Here is a 16,727-nt window from a genome sequence, read left to right on the forward strand (position 1 = left end):
AGATCCAGTTGTTCTTTATTTTGGAGTTTTTATAATAAGTGGCTTTCTGAATAAATAATCCTCTTAACAAAGTTTTAGTTGTAGCCCATTCTATATCTAATGGATGTTCATTACGGGTATATTGTATACTAATTGTTTAAGTATCTCCTTAACTTCCTGTACTATATCTTCTTTGGTTAATAGGTATGGGTTTAAGGACCAATTATATCCACCATGATTTTTAGTATTCAAAATATCGGTCTTTAAAGTTAAAGTTATTTTAGAATGGTCTGAGAGCTGTCTAGCTTGATTAGAAACCCTAGGGTCAAGTGAAATGAACACTTCTGGAATTAAAAAAATCAATTCTTGACCACATTTTATGGCAGCTAGAATAGAAAGTAAAGTTTTCTGCCTTTGCTTGTATGTGTTTGTGTTTAAAAGGGTCATATAGTTTGAAATCCGTTCTCAGTTCTTTCAACGCTACCATTGCCTGCTTATTAAAAGCAGTCGAAGCTCCCAACTTATCAGTTTTAGAATCTTGGTAAGCATTCCAACCCCCCCCCATCACTATGTAACAGTTGTTATATGACTGTAGAATAGAGTAAATTGAAGCTATATAATGATGTTGGTTCACATTTGGGGCATAAACACATAAAAGTACTATCGGCTTATCGAAACTTTCAGTTTTGAGAACCACCAAACACCATCTGCCTTCTTTATCTATTTTGTCCTCCAAAATTTCTCCTTGAAACTGATTCTTGATTATAATTGCCACCCCAGCACTATTCGTAGTCCCTTCCACCTTTACAACCTTCCTAATCCATTTCTTGTCCTTCATTGTTTCCCACTGGTCATTAGTCAAATGTGTTTCTTGTAATAGAATAAAACCTGCTTTTGATTTAAAAAACAAATGCAGAAACAGCTTTCTTTTTTTCATGTTCTGGAGTCCTTTAACATTCCAGTAATCTATTATCCACATTCTAAACTATGAATTGATGAATAATGGTATCTATTTTTTGTTTTCCACCTTAAATTGACAAGTGTTGGTATTACGTGAATTTTTGGAAGCAAAACAGCCATCCCATCCCTACCCAGTGCCTATCCACTATTCCTCCGGACCAGGATGAACATAGGTTTTTCACATTGGATAACATTCCCCAAGTAGCTAAACTACTAACTCTATTAACTAACAATAAAATAGCATGCAAAAAACCTACACCAACTATATCTACGTCTACAAAGTCTAACCCAGACATTCCCTACTAAACACCGCACTCAAGTAACTGCAGCTCTGAACATTTCCCTAATATTCATGTAAACTAATTGTACCTGACATGTCAAATAATTCACTTTTAACAAACTTTAAATACAGCAATAATATGTTAGCATTATAATTACTTGTTCCAAAACCTTTTAACTAACAGTTCACCTAATAAGCACACAGTTATTATACATTTGTTTAAAACAAGCCATTATTTAGGTCAGCTATTTATCTTCAAAACATTCCTACAATATTGCATTTAATTTTTATAGATCATTACAATTAGACATCACCTATATTACACAACTACTACTACTGTTTGCTAATTATACTATATGTATATATATATATATATATATATATATATATATATATATATTTTTTTTTTTTTCTTTTTTCTGTTCTCCCCCTTCCCCAAACTGAACACAGTTAAAAGATACTTATTTATTCACTTATTTACTCACTAAATAAAACACAGTAAGTTACAAAACAAGCCTGCAAAGGAGAGAAAAAAAAAAAAAGAGAGAAAAAAAATAACACAAAAAATAGACTGCATTACCTGGATTTACCACTAAGCCATAGACTCTTATACAGCAACAGCCAAACCATACATTTTTGTCCATACAAGACACATTTTACCTCATTGATCATTTCTCAGTCATTTTAGCCTCAAAAAAGTCCCAAAAAGCTTAGTTTCGATTTACAGCAGCTCTTCTTGCTTCCCAGCAGTTGCAGCAGTCCAGGCAGTTCAATTTTCGAATTTTCGCCGCGACGGGGAACCAATTCGCGAACGGACCTCTCAGCTGTACCACACTAAAACGGTCCCCTGCTTCCTTTACCTTGTTTCCTGCTTCCTCGTGGGTCAGGAGCGCTCGTAGAAGCCATAAAACTTCGTGGAATCTTCGTGTTTCAGCTAGGAAGACGAGATTAAAAGATAAAACGGAGAATTACCAGGCCTGCTGAAGAAAGAAGAACACACAAAGGATTTTGAAGCCTCGGATTCTCGTAAATGAAGTCTCCCATTCACTCTAATGCAGGAAAAAGCCAGGATGTACTGTTCAATTTTCAGACAGTGGCAGAGCCTTAAACAGCTTCAAAAAGGTAGGTCTGGCTTCTTTTTTTGTATTTACAGTGTATTTAATGCCATCAAGAGTAAAGATTAAACTGTTAGGATATTTCATTTGAAATCTAATGTTTTTGTCAATTAGAAACTTACAGTATGGAGCCAGCATTTGTCTAGACTGTCTTATTTGTGCTGGTAAATCCTCTGTTATAGAAACTTTATAACTTTGCCACATTATAGATCCTCCAGATTTTTTTATGGTTAGAAGTATTTTATTCACATCCTGGAAGTTTAATATTTTGACATACACAGGTCTTGGTGTATTTGAAGCTTGGGAATTCCTGTAAGCTCTATGTGCTCTTTCTATGACAATTTGCTGAACATCCACAGAGTCCTTAAGTAATGTTTCAAATATTTGTATGATAGAAGTGTTCAGCTCATTATATTGGATTGATTCTGGGATCCCTCTGATGATTATGTTGTTACGTCTTGATCTTGCTTCCAGGTCCAGAATTTTGTTTTGCATCATTTGTATATCAGCCTCTTGTGATTCAGATCTTTTAGTGAGCAATGCTATATTGTCTTCATTTGCTGCTATTCTGGTTTCTGCTTTCTCCATTCTTGTTAGAATCCGATTACATGTCTCACTAAATGTTTGTGTTTGGGATGTTAGGTCTTGTAATGCATCTTGTATAGGCAACAATGCAGACTTAATTTCTTCCATCGTAACCTGTTGATCAGATTTCGCTGATGCCCCTGTTTTTGCAGTTTCCTGCTGTCTGAATGTTTTCAATTCTATCAAATTTCTAAGTTTGTAAGAGCAATATTTAAAATCTGTCCCTATTTGTCTCCCCATCACTTTAGGCTTTATCCAGATATTTTGCTCAAAGAGGTTGAGCGGTATGAGTCCTGAATTATTAAATTAATTAAGGGCTTCAGAATCAACTTTGTGTGAAACACTTAACAAACACACTGAATACTTTTTATTCCAAACACTGGTGATGGACTGTAAGTTGCATGTTTAAAATCAGTTTATTTTTTACATTTAAGGCCACTGTCATTGCACATATCAAATAAAACCACAGCAAAAATATTGACATCTGGGCTGCCTTAATATTGTAAAACATGAAGCTTTGCATTTTTTTCCAAATTACCAACTCAACATATGACTTTCATCCAGACATTTAATTCTTGTATTGCTGTTAGTTTTCTTTATTTAATATATTTTAATTTAGTACTCTTTGATTTTGATTATATATTATTATATATGATTTTATTTATTTATAAATCACAATAAAATAATAATGAAATCAGAGAAAATTTTAAGAAATGAAATTTAAAAAAACACTGGTTATAGTTTCAGGAATCTATCTCTACCATGAAAATGGATAACAAAGTCAGACAATGTTAAGAAATTAAATTTAACAAATCACAGGTTATAGTCTGAAATACTTGACCTCATGAAAATTATTTTAATATTTGATCACTACTTCCATACACAGTATTTTCTATATGTTATTGAGGCTAACATCATTAAATCATATAACGTTCATCAAAACAGAGAACTATAACACCTCAAAACAATTCATACTTGTAGAAATCATTAATAAAGTTATCATCTAAATGCAGACAAGGCAATATCTTACTGCAGATTGTCAATACTTCTTTGTATTGTTTTCTTGCTGACTGCATCTCCTGTAGAAAACTCTGTCTTTACACCCTCTGACTTTTAATATTACTATGCTGATGCACAAAAAGCACAAGGGGTTAAACCCTCAGTGCCCCTTTCATTTACCTGTGCAATTGCATGATATCTGAGAGAAGTATTAAAGTTCTGGGGTGGTAGAGAGACCTTCCCCAAAAGCATAATTTAATTACTGACATTCTTGAACAAATTGCTATTCATGTCAGGTTCTGAAGATGACTTCGCTGACGATGTCTTCTTTGATGAAATATTGTTTTTGTGATTTGCTGTTTCACTCTCTATTCATTGATATTTTTATGTGAATATGGTTTGCATTAGTAATGAGCTGACAATTTATTTTAGAATTAATAAAACAAATTCTCAACAACAATAGTAATATTAACTAAAACACCATAATATAATATCAATTCATTATTTTGCCACAGGATTATAAATGTAACACAAGACAGCTATGATTGCATGACTGATTGCACTGATTACTCATTCCAATGTAATTGTCAAATATTGATAAGAGTAAGGATTACAAGTAATGCCCATAATCATTGAGTTTCTAAAGCTGTGTCTCTGCAGATTGTCACATTAATAATTCAGATATAAAGCATCTTCCTCATCAGAAACGCTGTCAGTAATTTCATACACATCACATGGTTCTTCATTTGGAACAACTGGTTCGTTGTTGTAAATGCATGCTACATTGTCATTTTTATAGATCTGAAATTATACAATAAAAATAAAAAGTTACGGCAACTTCTTTGAAAATTCATGGGCAGTGAAGTAAAAGTATAATGCTCTAATGCTCTCCCCAACCATTTTTTAATATAAATTATATACACCTGTATAATTTATATCTGCCAAAGAAAAAAAGATGAAATTTGTAATTCAGATGATTCATAGAAATACAGGCTGTTACTCATGGTCAAAAGACAATCAATATTTCTTGGAGAAGCTGTTCAGATCCCCTCCCACAACTATCCAGTGGTGTAATCCATGGTATGCCTTTAACGGTACAAATCTTTCTTCTTTTTATCACAAATAAAGTTGTATTATGTGCAAGTTATGATTATTTCATACAGCAAATTTGTTTACAAAAACTCAGCAATGGATTCCAAGATATATATATATATATATATATATATATATATATATATATATATATATATATATATATATATATATAGAGATAGATAGATATACAAGCCTAAACACTAGTCTTTGTGGGGAGGCCACCTGAAGATGGACAAAACCAATTATTTTGATAACCAGGCATAATGAAAGAGAAACATGAATTCGATGTTTGTAGTCCAGAATGCCAGAAAATGCACCCTATCTTGGATTTAAGGTCCTTTGAGTACAATGCTTATTATAAGGAGGCATTGGAATATACAGCTAACAACATTTTGGGGCCACTAGTAAATTCTAATAATGAGTATTCATGCATACTAGTCATAGTGGGCTAAGCTTGAAGCTGCTGCAATAAAACCGGTATTGTAATTGTCCAGTGTGGGTATCTGTAAAGAGATACTTATTTGCCAAGGAACTCCTTATTTGTCAGTGGCACTGTATCTGTTATGTCAGTGCTTTGGAATCATACATTTAAAGACTGCAGTTTACCATTCATAGATTGTTGGAATAGTGCACTGTTTTAATAAAATGGTGAAATCCATGCTGAAGAAAGTTACTGAGGCAGATGGTATAAACTGGGTCTGTTATTACCCTATCTACTGTTGCTATCATAGTAAGTAATTGAGTTTCAACTACATTTAAATCTTTTGAACTTTTGAGTGACAGGTACCCTGGAGGGCTACTTGGCATGACTGATGAAACTTGGGAAGAAAGTATGCCACTCAAAAGTATGGCACAACACTAAGTTAGTTTGGAGGACAGATTAAAGCTGGTTATGTCTAAGGAAACACATGCAGAGATACCAGAAGATGCTGCAAAGAATCTACAATAAAAATGCATCAAATGACTCAACAGAATATATCCCAGGCAGTCAGGTATTAGTGATAGTGTTGCCCATAGAAAATACATTTCTGGGCAAGTGTGGGTGCCATTAGAGGGTTTTGAAATAGTAAGTGCAGTGAACTATAAAGTATATTATTATAACTATAATTAGACAGCTAAGAAAAAGAAAGAGCAAATCTGTAATATCACTGGATTGAAGCCATGTAAAGAAGTAGACCATTCTGCAGTGTGCTTGCAAGTTGAAGTTCATATCAGAGACAGGCTGTTGAGTCTCTGTGTGTAGTACATCTGGAAAAATTGTTGTCAAAAGACAAAAACAGAAAGTTAGAGAATTCCTGTTAAGAAACAAGGGATTGGTTTCAGAAGTGCCTGGTACAACTAAACTAAAATATAACACAATGATGACAAGTAGAAAAAAGATTAGAAAGAGATCTCACATGGTAACAGAATCACAAAAATAGTAAGAAAAGAACTTCAAAAGACGCTCAAGATAGATGTGGCATAAGAATAATAAAGTGCAAATGACCGCCCAGTGGTATTAGTTCCTAACTTTGATGGAAGTATTAGATCCTGTAATGTCTTTAGGAAACTAAATATAATTTTGAAGTTTAATATCTGTGCCACGTTCATAACTAATGAGTTCATAGAGTACCAAGGTAAAGTTTAGATATCTGATAACAGCTGACTTGACAAAGGGATACTAATAGATACTACTTAGCCCCCCTCTGCCAAAGTAAAGCAAACCCCTGATGGTTTATTTTAGTACACAGTGTTGCCATATGGCCTGCATGGAGTCTATGCCTCCTTTCAGAGGCTGAGGGATAAAATACATAAGCTTCTCTCACAATGACTGTGATATACCTCATTTACTTATAATACATGTTTTATCAGAATACATAGGACTAGTAGATTTTACTGCCATTCTTAAGAAAAGAAAACAATGTATGATAGAAACCAAGTATTACATCATAGGAAGAGGGGCATCGAAATCACAAATGATAAAACATAAAAACTATAACAATCTTGCCTGTACTTTCACACAAAAGTGAGAGTACATGCAAAAGACAGCCTTCAGCTGTCTTTTGTGGAGAGTACAGGCAAGAGACAGCTGAAAACAGCTGAAGGCTGTTCTCATATCAGCTGAATATTACAGAAGGTTTGCACCTAATTTTGTGACCTTTGTTTGCCCCTTGATGCACATGACAGGAAGGGAAGCTTCTGTGAAAATGCAATGACCTTTTTGAACAGACAGTGCATTTAATGAACTACATATATGGTCTTACATTCTGAAACACTGTAATGCCTACTGGTTTTACTAAATAAATTTAATTTCACTAAGTCTTTTGGGATTTTAATACCATAATTGGAATGGACCCATTCCCTAAGTCAGGGTATGATTATAGGTCATGAAATTAAAATTGTATCAGTCTTTGATGTTAACCAAGAGTGCTGTTTGAAGCACACACAATGTGCTCAGAATTGCCTCCATCTCTAATTCATATGGAGTTACATATATTGATAGCATATCTAAATATAGGTATAAACTACTACTGGAACTGTTTGGGTATCTTTCTTCCAGATTGATCCCTTTCTGCCTACAAATCCTGATATTTTATGGCCTTGTATCTATCCATATGTAAGACACCTTAATCAATGGATGTTGGCAATTTCAGTGATCTCTGCTACTTTTGTCTTTTTTTCATGGACAACTATATCTGTTTTTTTTCCATTTGTAATGGGTAATCCCACACAATATACACTTCCATCATTCAATTAAATGCTTTGTGGTTCATGTCTCCAATGTTTCTCAGCTACTTCTATATTGTAATATTTGCACAATCCTCAATGCAACAGTGTTGCAACATTATTGTACCTTTCAGTATATTGGCCTTCTGCTATGTGTGTATCATACCCAGAAACAAGATGTGCGGCTGTTTCCAGTTTTATACAGAACCTACATTTGTCTGTTTCTCCCACATTTTCAATGGATTTTGTAAACCAATCTGTACATAGTCCACTACCCTAAGCTGCCATTAATAACCTTTCATCATTTGGTTTCAACTCAACTCTTCTTAACCATTCCATTATGAAATTTTGGTCACCATGATGTTATTCTAGGAGACCACCTTACTTGTGACTTTATTTATGGAGTTTCCAGATTTTTCCTTCCCATTTGATCCTTTTTATATTCTTTCTTTTTTTTTGGCACATTCAGTTTCTGTCTGATTTTTATCTTCATCACATCTGAACTCCATTCCTGATTTCCACTAAAATTCTTCTGCTAAACAAAGCAATATTGTCATCTTAGATTTAATTTCCTTGTGTTTTAAAACCTTTTACTATGTTTTGATCTGGTGAGGTCAGCAGATAGGTGTGCAGTGCCACAACTGTAGATCTGTACATGTAATAAGTTTTAAGGAGGAATATATAATCTTGATATACCCTGATTTTTATATATCATTTGATGAGTGTGAAGCATTTTGCTGTGCAACTATCCAATACGTTTTGGGGCCAGTCAATCACACCAAAACTGTAAGCTAAAACAGTAATAGCAAACTGGTTTATTGTGTGAAATTTATTCTGAGATATAAAGGCAGTTTTCAGTATTAGTTTTAGTCTCCTGAATATTCTTTACCAAGATTTATTCTCAATTGATCATGTTTTATTCCCAATTCATCAACTATTACCAAGTATTTATACCAGTTTGATATTTTCTATATGCTGCAGCTTTCCTGTTTTAAATTGTTTTACACATTTGTCAAAACAAAATGACATTAGTATATCACCTGAGAATGTTTTAGCCATTTGTAGTTGTGCTTTCAACTCCTTATTTGATAAACTATACAGTTTTAAGTCATCCACAAAAAGTAGATGAGGTGTCTTTAAAGAAGGTACGTTTCTGGGAGCCAGGTTGTAGGCGTAGTCTAATTTGTTCAGTAAATTGATTAACAGCAAGACAAATCAGCAGCCGTGACAGAGAATCACTCTGGAATATCCACCTTTGAATTTTTATCCCTAGGATAATAATTTGCCCTTGCCATATCTCAACTGCAAAGTGATTTGCTTCTGTTTCATGGTCTCTGTAACGTAATTGATCAATGTAGGGTGTATCTATCTGTATATATATATATATATATATATATATATATATATATATATATATAGGTCTACTTTAAAACACTGACATTTCATAACATTGAAATTCAAAACACTGAGACCATAACATTGAAATCCCAAAACACTGAAAACACAAAACAAAGAAAACTCAGAACACTGAAAGTGTACATCATAACAGTGAAAACTACAACGCACATGTAAATAACATCCTCTCCATTTATAACAACACCAAACTAACAATCACACTTTTTACTACATTTCTACAGGAGGGCAAGACCCCCTGCACCCCCCTCACCCCCTGTAAATTAAATATACCAACTGCAAGATTGAACTACAGTGGAAAAAAGTTAATTTCCTAATCTTGCTGTCATACAGAATGTAAACATAATGTCTAAATCACTTACTTATATGGCCTAAAAACACATACAGGTTGGCAAAATAAACACTTTTTCCCCTACTCACTTCTCCCAGCACTTCTCAGAACATTAACTTAACTTCTTTGAAAACAACACATTCATATGTTTACATTCTGTATGGTTATCATGTTATAGTGGGGTTAGAAATTAATTTTTTTCTACTGTAGTGCAATCTTGGAGTTGGCATATTTAAATTACAGGGGATGTGGGGGGCAGACCCGCCACATGGGGGGTGCAGGGGAGCTTGCCTCCTGCAGAAATGTAATAAAAAGTGTATTTGTTAGTTTGGTGGTGTTATAGTGGGAGGCGATCTTATTTACATGTGCGTTGTAGCTTTCAATCTTATGAAGTAAAGTTTCAGTGTTCTGAGGTTTTGTTGTTTTAGTTTTTGAGTGTTTTGCATTTTTGATGTTATAGTCTCAATGTTCTGAATTTCAATGTTATGAAAGTTCAGTGTTTTAAAGTAGACCCGTGTATATATCTGTAAGCATTCCTTTATCCATGAAAGTGTGCTGCTGTGAAGTGCTTTTTTGTAATCTATTCAAGCCATTTTTTACAATTCTCTGTTATGGTTTTATTAAACAATAAGTGTTCTTTTGTCCATATGAACCTCTTTTGTTAACCTTTTGTTTTGTTGCCATAACTGATTTTTTTCCAAATGACTAATCTTTGTTTGCATCAATTCTAGCATATAGTTTGTAAATTGCCGGGAAACAAGTTACTGACATCTAATTTTTTTTTAGGATAGCTTTGTGGGTTCATTAGTTTTTCCTGTTGTTAACCAATTTGATGTCAGTTTGGAATATGCATTTAAGTAATTCTTATTCAGGATTAAATGTTTGTGTAGAGATGCTAATACTTTTGGCCAGAAGTCAGGTAGTGCATCTGTGCCTGGGGTTTTCCATTCAGGAGCGTTTATTTTTTTTTTAATTTTCTTTGAATGTTGCTTTATCCCATTTCATATTATTTTTATTAGAGCTCTTTACTGTTTCTTTTAAGTAATTTATTTATTTTAAATATTAGGCAATCAATTTGCATACTATTACAAGCCTAGCCAATAAGCTGAGGTCAGAATCAAACCCTGTAACCTATATATGTGAGGCCGAGATTTTACGCATTATGCCAACCCCCACCCCTTCTATTTGTTCAGCATCTTTGTTACATTCAACAGAGTGTTTCATAAATGCTTCTCCAAAAGATGCTTATTTCTATTTTCTTTAGTGGTGCACCTATCCATTTTGCTTTGTTTCTCAGTTCTCTATAAAATCTTTTTGGGCCATCCATAAATTGCTTATTTTGTACTTTTCCTTTATATTCATCTGCATACCTTCTAAGTTTTTCTTTTTTTCTGCCTTTGGTGATATTTGTAATCTATATATGACAAGTCTTAATCTCTTTTTTATACCGTGCATTGATTTTATCACATCTGTCTTTGTAAGTATTTTTGATGATCTGTTCTCATTTTTATATTCTTCTCATCTTAATTGCTTTATAGTTTTCTCTATTTGATGATTTCATGGTGGCATTTTACTTACTCCTTTCCTTTCCCTTCCTTTCCTTTCCTTTCCATTCCCTTCTTTTCCTTTCCCTTCTTTTCCTTTCCTTTCCTTTCTATTCCCTTCTTTTCCTTTCCCTTCCTTTCTTTTCCCTTCCCTTCCTTTCCCTTTCCTTTCCTTTCCCTTCCTTTCCTTTCCTTTCCCTTCCTTTCCCTTCATTTCCTTTCCTTTCCTTTCCCTTCCTTTCCCTTCATTTCCCTTCCTTTCATTTCCCTTCATTTCCTTTCCTTTCCATTCCCTTCTTTTCCTTTCCCTTCCTTTCCTTTCCCTTCCCTTCCTTTCCCTTTCCCTTCCTTTCCCTTCCTTTCCTTTCCTTTCCTTTCCTTTCCCTTCCTTTCCTTTCCCTTCCTTTACCTTCCCTTCCTTTCCCTTCACTTCCCTTCCCTTCATTTCCTTTTCTTTCCCTTCCCTTCCTTTCCTTTCCTTTCCTTTGTTACTCTGTTTTTGTGCTAGCAATTTATCCATTATTTGTTTAACTGTGCAGTAATATATTCTATTTATTTATGTTATACCACTTAATAGTTATGATTACTGTGTTCATCTGTTTTATTGGTCTTTAAACTTCTGTGTGTTATTTACTTTCTGTTATCTATTTCTTTCATCTATTTAATATGTCTGCCCATCTCTATTAAATTAAGCATGTCTTCCTGCAAATCATTTTCTTCAGGACAGAGAGCATCTTCATTGTTTTCTCTTTCCTGCAAGTAATCTACAGAAAGTTTCAGAAGATCTTTCTGTGACATATCCTGTTCAGATGTACCCTGCTTCATCTGCTACTCCTTCATACAGGAACCACTTGGTTGATCACTCTGTAGCATTACCTGCACTGGAGATGCTATTGTTTCCCGTTGCTTTCCTTCCTCCTACAAAAGGCTCCACACTATCATCACGTTGTAAATCTTCAGATGCCTCCTGCTCCACCTGTTGCACCTTAATCTTGGGATCGATAATTCCATCATGATGCAACATTGCCTGTGTTGGATTCTCCACACTGAATCCTTCACTTAGCAGATAATCCATAACTTTAATTTCTGTTTGTTTAACTTCTGCCTTACAAATCCTGTTTTCTACATACTCCCTTTGTTTTCTTCTTTTTGTGTGTGAAATATTCCATATTTGGGTGCCTTTGCCTATATCTTCAAATATCGTTGGAGATATTCTTCTTGTATTGATTAGCTTGGCTTTTGTCTTTGTAGGAATGTTACACCATACCAGATCTCTTTTTCTTCCCAATGTCTATTTTCTTTTAATACTTTCAAAAGTCTCTGAATTTTGCACTTTATATTTTTGCAGATCCTATGCTGCTTCTTGTCCCAGCCAGCCCAAAGTTCCCTTGTCTATGTAAAGTTTCTCATAAATCTGTTGCATTAAAGAATACAACTTTCTTTTTGAAGCCCTTGACATTTTTTCTTGACAATTATTATTTTTTTTCCTTTAATTTCTCTCGTAATCTTTCTAAATAGCTTCTGTCTGGAAGTTCTGGGTTTCCTGTGCAATAGCAATAATACATATTTTCTTTCTTATCCTCAGTAGTCCTCTTTGACATCTTTATGGCTCTTTTTTGGCCTATCAGATTTTGTGTTTTTTGTGGACTACTTCCTTCTGTAGCATGGGGGCCATATTTGCCCTGAGCCTAGACTAACCCTGTTGTAGGACTGTTTCTATGTCCTGAGGATTCATCACTTCCTGTTGTTTCCAGTTCTGACCCAGTGCATATACCAGGATTGGGCACTTTTTATCCTGACACTTGTGAGCCCAGCTGCCTTACTTATTTAATAACCTGCCTCTCTCCATGATATATGCTATAAAAAGTGCAGTCTATATATCAGTGTTGTCTTGGTGAGATTTTGTATAAATAGAGTCCAGTTCATGGATGTACTTGCAAAGTCTTGAGGAAAAAAATAATTTCCAGTAATACTAGTCTCCTTCTCTTTGTGAGTTCATCTCTCCATCCAGACCCCTTAAAAGTACATACATACACACACATACACATACATATATATGCACATACACACACACAGATGTAAATATATATATATATATATATATATATATATATATTATGCACATATAATCTGTCTATTGCATCCAGTGCCATTTACCCATGCCATTTTCTTTCATTCTGGTGAAGGCTGTACCTGAATACAGTCAGTGATTAACAACTTTAAGAAATACATAACTTAAATGAATAGACCAGATATATTTTTATATGCTGCATGGACATTTTAAATGCACTTCTTTCTTGTTTCCTACTTACTCATCTGCTGTTCTTAAACAACAGTGTTTCATCTGCTTGATGTGCCACCCTAGTCTAGATTTCTTATGGCCCTTTTATCAGTATGAGTTTTTCTGACCTCCCTAATAGGGAGGCAAAGACAGAAGAAACCATTTGCATCATTCACATTTTTCAGAGCAACAGAAGACATTTTTTTAGTGTTTCCCTAAGACAGCGTAGTATGTAACCGTGTGATCTGTATTGCACATATTCTTCCGAGCATGCTTGAAAAGCAAACCATTATAATACGAACCTTCTGACTGAGCACACTTAGGCAAGTGACTGTTCATCACTCCAAACTTCTCTGTGGAATCCTCAGTCCCAAAACTAGCCTCTACACTCTTCCCCTACTGGATGAGTCATACAGCCTAATGGCCACTAATCCCATATGATCTCCTTCAGAACTATGTAAACTGGTTGAACTTCAGATGCTGGTGTTGTTGTCTGGAGGAATAACCCCCCACAATTACATAGTTATTTAATTATTTATTGATGCAAAGCAGCAATTGGATGCCTGTCAGAAGACTACTGGTACAAAATGCAAATTTAGAGCTGGTTTCTATTTTGCAAGAGGTCTTGATAAAATACACATCCACCAATATCAAGTGCATGTCCAACAAACATTTCAAAATAGGACAGTAGTTTTTAGAACACTAAATGAGACGTCTGCTAATTGAAGAGCCAAGATAGTATTTTTTTTTCTAGTTGTTTTGTCCAGCAAACCTCAATCACAACCCAACAACAAACAAATCAGTGGACTACACCTGATTTCCTGCTACAATCTATAACTGATTTTGTCAATAGAGTGCTAAAGCTTATAAAAATGAGAATGCACATAACAGTTTGTGTATTTCTTGTTTTCTCTTGGCAATAGTATTAGCTTACTGTTAGTTCAAGAGTTTCTTTCCATGTAAAAATCTTTTAAATCTCATCTGGTTTTATTAATGGGTAATTTTATTTTTGCCTATTTGAATAAATAAATCAATAATTTTAGCAGTCTGTTTTTGAAAATTACACCTAAGAATAAAAGCTCTCTTTTTGTTAGTCACATTATGAAATACAATCCCTGGGATTTATTAAACTCCATGTAGGAATAGTGATATTCCTGCATGGAGTGGTTTGTGTCCGTACAGAACAGCAGCGTTTGTTGCATATGCATGAAGGTGCGCAGCTGTTTAATCTAAACACACATGAACCGTGAACGAGTGCAGGGGGCATGTCCAAGTAGTGCATGGTCACTAAACATGCCCCCCTGCACTCAGAAAGTGCTGCACAGCACTTTCTAAGCTCTAATATTATGCCAGTATTTTAGTGTCTGCGAACACTGAAATGATAAAATGATCATTTCAGTGTCCACAGACACTGAAATAAAAATGGAAATAAGAAAGCAATGCAGGGGGTGTGTTACAGGATCTGTGACTGTGACATATCCCCTGCATTGCTAAATGCCGTATGGCACTTTTGCAACCTACTAAAACAGGAAATGTGTGGAAATGCACTCATAATGGGGGATAAATCCCCCAAAAGTGAAAAAGCACAAGCACAGCCACACAAACATAGAAGGTTGATAGAGAACAGGTCATGTAGCAGCATGAATCACGTAAGGGTAGAAGTCTGAAACAAATGTATGGCAACATTCCCTCACAGCAGTTCATGTTAACAAAGGCACAGATGATGGGGGGAATACAACTACATTAGGGACTCACCTGAAAAACTGCCCCACACACTTAGAAAGTTGATAGATAACAGGATATATATTAGCAGGAGTCCCTGATGGACAGAACCTGAAAGCCAAATCAATGCCAGTATTTCATGATTGCAGTCCAGAGTAGTTGTCAGAACACCACAATACACACCCATATAACCTAATAATACCATGATGATATATATAACTTTTTTCCAGTAGGGACCAGCCCAAAGATATTGGCTAGACACCTGGACATCCTACAAATATGTGGACATAACCCAACAGTAGAGAAATTACACTGAGCAATTTCCAAACTACAATCAGACTGACATAACATTACCCAAGTCCAGCTCTGGAGCTTTACACATGCATTAGCAAATATAACAGGCACTACAAGGATATAACATTACTGGAAAACAGACACTAGTGTGAAAGTGCATACCCCCTAAAAATTGCACCTAAGTCACAGCGACATACCAGTAAGCAAACTGAACACTACAGTATAATGACTGTGTGAGCAACAAAATCCCATTTGCCACTCACACATTACCCCTACATATACTGCCCCAAGTCACGGTGTAGTGGGAATCGTGAGGTGTTATGGGATATGTCACGGTCTGCATGTACAAACACACACAGGTGATAGGGAACCAGAAATTGGAGCAACATGCACAATCAGTCAGAAAGGGTCCATGACACTCACATTTACCTCCGTCCCTACACAGCCCAAATAACATGTACACACTACACTGCTACACAATCCTGACAGTCTTTTAACAATGGGTGGACATACACAGACCTCTGAAATGTACAGTTTTCCAGAGAATTTATAGGTACAAGACTCATATCTATGGCTGCTTCCTTGTTACATGTCTGGGGGTCTATGACATCACTGGGATGGTAGCAAGAATGAATGCAATAAATAATCATACTACATACCTCTGAACCTTTTACTGCATGACATCTGGGCAAAGCCTGACATAACTGGGGGACAGAGGCCCAAACACATGGGGTATATTGGACATATTGCTGTGATAAATGTAGACAGCTACTGGTGTTCCTGGCTTTGTTGTAACATATATTTTTGGAGGGATATGAAGTCAGTAACACCAATGGATGTTAGGATTTACTGACTGCATTCCCGGAGTATCCTACTGATTAGCCAAGGACAACAACTCTCTGGTGAACAGACCAAACATATGAGCCACACATCTGGACAGGGTCTAGGCCTCTGGACAGTGTAGAGGTAAGACTGCAGTGATGTAACAGAATGATAATCCCCTGATAGCTGCCAAACATGTCACTCAGCACCTTATGAAGTGCAGTATGACCAACATAACACTTCCCCGCACCTCTGGGAAATTACCCATGTATATTCAAATATAGCATGTACTACAGGGATGGAGCTGTAGTGAAAAGCAGAGAGTGATGCAAAAATGTCCACCCAAAAACATTTGCAACACAGTCACAGCAACATACCAGTATCCAAAATGAACACTAGAGTAGAACGACTGTCTGAACAAACATATCCTGATTGCCAGTCACATACTACACCAACATATACTAGCCCAATTCAGAATTCTGACTTGTTACATGACATTTTACAGTCCGTCCCTACAAGCATACAGACATGATAGACTGCCAGCAGCTGTAGCAGCATGCAGAGTCAGATATGTTAAGGATGTATGGCACTCACATCTTCG

General features: G+C 35.4%; 1 protein-coding gene across 1 annotated transcript in view; it reads right to left on the reverse strand.

Annotated features, from left to right (window-relative positions):
• Nucleotides 1–3,641: 3,641 nt before the first annotated feature.
• LOC122809189 (myelin-associated glycoprotein-like) overlaps nucleotides 3,642–16,727 on the reverse strand; it is a 553,400-nt gene continuing 540,314 nt past the window's right edge. The window contains exon 9 of the mRNA XM_044080497.1: nucleotides 3,642–4,719. Within this exon, the coding sequence (XP_043936432.1) occupies nucleotides 4,588–4,719 (132 nt within the window). The 3' untranslated portion in view covers nucleotides 3,642–4,587. The remainder of the gene's footprint in view (nucleotides 4,720–16,727) is intronic.

This window comes from Protopterus annectens, chromosome 8.part0, assembly GCF_019279795.1.
Source record: "Protopterus annectens isolate FY-2018-M chromosome 8.part0, PAN1.0, whole genome shotgun sequence".
Taxonomy (NCBI): domain Eukaryota; kingdom Metazoa; phylum Chordata; order Ceratodontiformes; family Protopteridae; genus Protopterus; species Protopterus annectens.